The 3874-nt window shown below is 42.2% G+C and overlaps 1 protein-coding gene and 1 non-coding gene across 2 annotated transcripts; both read left to right on the forward strand.

Moving 5' to 3' along the window:
• The first annotated feature begins 241 nt into the window (after positions 1–241).
• LOC125538503 (plectin-like protein) lies at positions 242–2497 on the forward strand. Its single transcript, XM_048701783.2, has 5 exons — positions 242–653; positions 1027–1168; positions 1255–1356; positions 1844–1917; positions 2079–2497. Exons 1-5 carry the CDS (start codon positions 473–475, stop codon positions 2174–2176), a joined length of 597 nt encoding a protein of 198 aa, XP_048557740.1. The 5' UTR covers positions 242–472; the 3' UTR covers positions 2177–2497.
• Positions 2498–3162: 665 nt separating this feature from the next.
• On the forward strand, positions 3163–3235 carry TRNAA-CGC (transfer RNA alanine (anticodon CGC)). The gene has a single exon. It is a non-coding gene; the product is annotated as a tRNA-Ala (tRNA).
• Positions 3236–3874: the final 639 nt, after the last annotated feature.

Here is a 3874-nt window from a genome sequence, read left to right on the forward strand (position 1 = left end):
GCAAAAAAATAAAAAAAACAAAATCCAGAGAAAGCGCCCAGAGCGTGACACGTGACAAATGGCTGAGAGCGCACCAAGTAACGCTGATCGTTGCGAGGCTTTCGAAAAAGCGCTCGTTAACTAATGGCTGCCGTGTGTCAGGCTGGGTATGTGACGTGTCGTGCACGGGTGCTTCTGGGCCGGCCCGCGAAGCACAGCCGTTTCCCTCCCGAGCTTCGGACTTAAATCACTTAACACAGACCGAATTGGGTCTAGGAGGAAAATTGGAGCCCAAACCTGCCATTCTCCTAGTCTCCATTGTTAGAGAAAGTAGTCCGCCCAAATCCATCAGAAATCCATCGCGACGTCCTCCCGGAAGCCACCGGCAGCGCCTGAACGCCGGTGTCCCACGGAGCTCAATCCATCTCTCTTCCCCGGTTCGCGGCCTGTGGAAAGCGAAAGTGGTTGTTAGGGTTTTGCCGGCGCCTCTCCGATGGCGGAAGATGCTGGTAGTCGGATTGAGGTGGCCAACCTCCTTTCCCTCGGCGAGGACCTCGTCGGGGTGCTCCTGGGCAGCAAGGACGGCGAAGCCCTTGCGCAGGCCTGCGACGGGGCACGGATGCTGCGCTCCGCCTGCTGCTCCGAGTCCGGGGACCTCGAGCTCCAAGTCAAAGGTCCGTTCTCTCCGGCTCTGTTGAGATTCCGATTCATGTCGTGTTTAGAACTCCTCGTGTGGTGAAGACGATTTTGGTGCTCAAGTTCAGTGGGGGAAATTTAGGGTCACTGGCAATTTTTGAGTACCTGTGGTTGAAAATCCTGCTTAAAAGGGCCTGATTTTGAATAAAAAACTAGCATATCTAATTTACTTAGCATTCCAGCACTTGCATACCAAAGGATTCAAGGAACACTTTACATACATTAATTCAAGCACCTGTTATGGAAACAAAATAATAACAGTGGGTTACCTTTGAAATAATTAGAGAAGTGGTGATGGTTGACTAGTTGAGAATTTGACAATAAAAGTGGCATGCTTCTTTTGTGCAACAGAGTATGAGGAAAAATTAAACTCCTGCAAGGAAAAGGTTGACAAGTCAAAAGCTGAAACAGTTACTGATGAAGAACTGAACACGCTACGAAATGAGATGGAGGAGAAACTCCGGGGGGAGCAACAGCTTCGCCAAGACTTAAGATAAGTTCTTATTTCAACATCTGTATCATTATCATCTGAATTGCTACCTTAAGTTGGATTGCTGATACAGTTTATGTTGTCAACACAGCGGTGAGTGATGAGCTTGATAACCTAGACCGTCAAAGGGCTTCTATAGAAGAAAGAAAGGATGCTGTCAAGAAGAAGGAGAAAGACATGCTGAAGGCACAGTAAGTCCAGATTTGTATCACCGAGTACATGTATGTACATTTTGCTTTCGTAACTGCTCACATGCCATTAGTGGGAAACTATTTGGATGGTCAAGCTAGCTAGAAAATCTCATCTGGGCTGTATAACTAGCAGCACCATTACGTTGTCCATCCCAACAGTAAGTTCTATGTAGTGGCCTGTTTGATATTCACCGTTATATAAGAACTAGGATTGAAGTTCAAATCGGTATTTGTAGTTCATTTCTAAATTATGAATTTGGATAATGCTACCGCTTCCTTATCTTCCCCCTGACATATTTTGCCATTGCATTTCATTTCATTTCATTGCACACAAGATTGTCGAGCAAAGTTTGGTGATTTTTCTAAACACTGGTTGGAATGTAAATGAATGGTTCCTCCTAATTCAGTATGAGATGAGTTTCAGGACTGTTGCTTGTACCGGTTATCCTATTTCACAGTTAAATTGACCAACTACATTTTTGTGCAGAAGTATGCTCTCCATGTGTGTGTCAGTTACAAATATCATGCCAGATTTCGAAGATCAGGAGAAGATTTCTGGATGTATCCTTTCAATATGTTACTGTTTTGCCTTCTTTTCTTGTACTCAAGGACATCAGTTTCTACCTATGGACGTCGAATAAACTACTATTCTGCATTTTGTCACTATATTATTTTTATCTGCAGCAAACAAAACTTGTGTGCAATCCTTAGCTTTTTATCAGATATTGTTGACAAGAACAGGAAGAAGCTAGATAAGTTCGAATTTGAGAAGACAATGTCACCAGTTGAGATCGGGGACAAGCTTTGGAAAATGATGTAGGGCCTGGTACCTGCAGATTGTAGTCATTGTACATTAGCAGCAATTGCATTTGTAGGCTGTTGTGCAAGGTAACCGCCCACCAATCGGAAGAATGCAACTCTCCCAGTTGCTTCAAATGACCTAGTTGTATGGCATCCTGTTATTCATATCTTGGCAAATATACTAGCTCAGCTCTGTTGTCGATCTGGATTTGATTTCCTGCACTGGCATTTCATTCACTTTTAGTTTGAGAAACCAAATCTCCCTTATATCAGCACCTGCTACTCCATACCTCTTAGGCCTGTACGATGTGTAAAATGTAATGTTTGCCCTGTTTCTTTTTGTTGGATGTTTTTGTCACTTTTACTTGATGTTGCTCACCTGTATTGTTTAAAATCATGTTGAAATAATGTGATCATCATATATTGATGTATGATATGTAGAATATAAATGAAATATCATGTGCTCTGTTTGTTTCAATATATGGTCATTCATGTATTTTCCTCTGTCCATAATTAACGTAAGGTAGAGGCACTTCTTGATTTATTTTTCTTTGACCAACAATTTGTGTAACCATTTTAAGATTGTGCGATGCAGATATATATCATTGGCTTTGACGGTTGATGTTGAAAAGATCACAGCTATTGACTTTCATAGATGATCCACATTTAATTGGATATATTGTGGATTTTGAAAGTTGTGTGCATCGTGTATTTCTGGACGGAAGGAATATGGCACTCTGCATTTCGTCAATCTCGAAATACTAGTACTGTGAAGTTTGTCGAACTTGCAAACCCAGCCACCCAGGTGCTTTAGCTAGTGTTAATTCGAATGGCCGAAAAGGAAAAAAAAACACTTGATTCATGGTATCATCTTCTCAGACCAGGAAAGTGAAGCGCATGGAGCACCTGAATTAACTAGTTGACAGAGAACGTCGTGAGGACAATACTTTTTTGCATCTCTTATACTCTGTATTAATTGTAGGACAGATCAGATACATGCGCCAAGGGGATGTAGCTCATATGGTAGAGCGCTCGCTTCGCATGCGAGAGGCACGGGGTTCGATTCCCCGCATCTCCATTATTGTTTTGTTCTTTCTACTTTAATAATAAAAAATAATGCTTCTGTCCCTGTTTCTTGTTGTTATTTATCGATGATGTTTTAGGCTCGCATCTCCATATTTTTGTACTTAATGCTTCTATCCCTGTTCCTTGCTGTTATTTATCGATGATGTTTTAGCCAAACTCACGTATGAATCATTGGGCTTGCTAAAGCGAAGTCTCAATCTCACGTTTAGCCTTGGACCGATGTTGCTTCTGTCTCGCGACGTTGCCGTCTGTTTAGTGATGATTTTGAGGGCTCGTCAGAGGTGCGCGCTGAGCCTATTTTTGTGCTTTCCTCCTGTGTGTGTTTTGTGGTTCGTATTTGCGTTTTGCTTGTAAACAAAGTGATGCATTAGTATGGGAGAAATATAGTTAAAACGTATTGCTTGTAAAGATCACTTTCACCTTCTCTCATGGTGATAAGTGTCGTAGTGTATGTGTGATACATTTCGTAACCTGAGAGTTTTGCTTTAACGCGCCGGTCACAATCACCGGTTCAAGGCCATTACGTCTGTCATAATTTTGACTAGCCCCAAAGACCAACTAGTCTTTTTTGTGCATTTTATTCTCACTTGTGTTCACTTAGGAACAACTTTCATGTCAGTCACCCATCCTC

Source organism: Triticum urartu, chromosome 2A, assembly GCF_056163025.1.
Source record: "Triticum urartu cultivar PI428250 chromosome 2A, HENAU_Tu73, whole genome shotgun sequence".
In the NCBI taxonomy this organism is placed as follows: Eukaryota; Viridiplantae; Streptophyta; class Magnoliopsida; order Poales; family Poaceae; genus Triticum; species Triticum urartu.

Coding starts and splice junctions, on each gene's coding strand:
- LOC125538503 (XM_048701783.2), top strand. CDS start 473: ATGGCGGAAGATGCTGGTAGTCGGATTGAGGTGGCCAACCTCCTTTCC. Junction 654..1,026: donor CCTCGAGCTCCAAGTCAAAG/GTCCGTTCTCTC, acceptor TTTGTGCAACAG/AGTATGAGGAAAAATTAAAC. Junction 1,357..1,843: donor AAAGACATGCTGAAGGCACA/GTAAGTCCAGAT, acceptor ATTTTTGTGCAG/AAGTATGCTCTCCATGTGTG.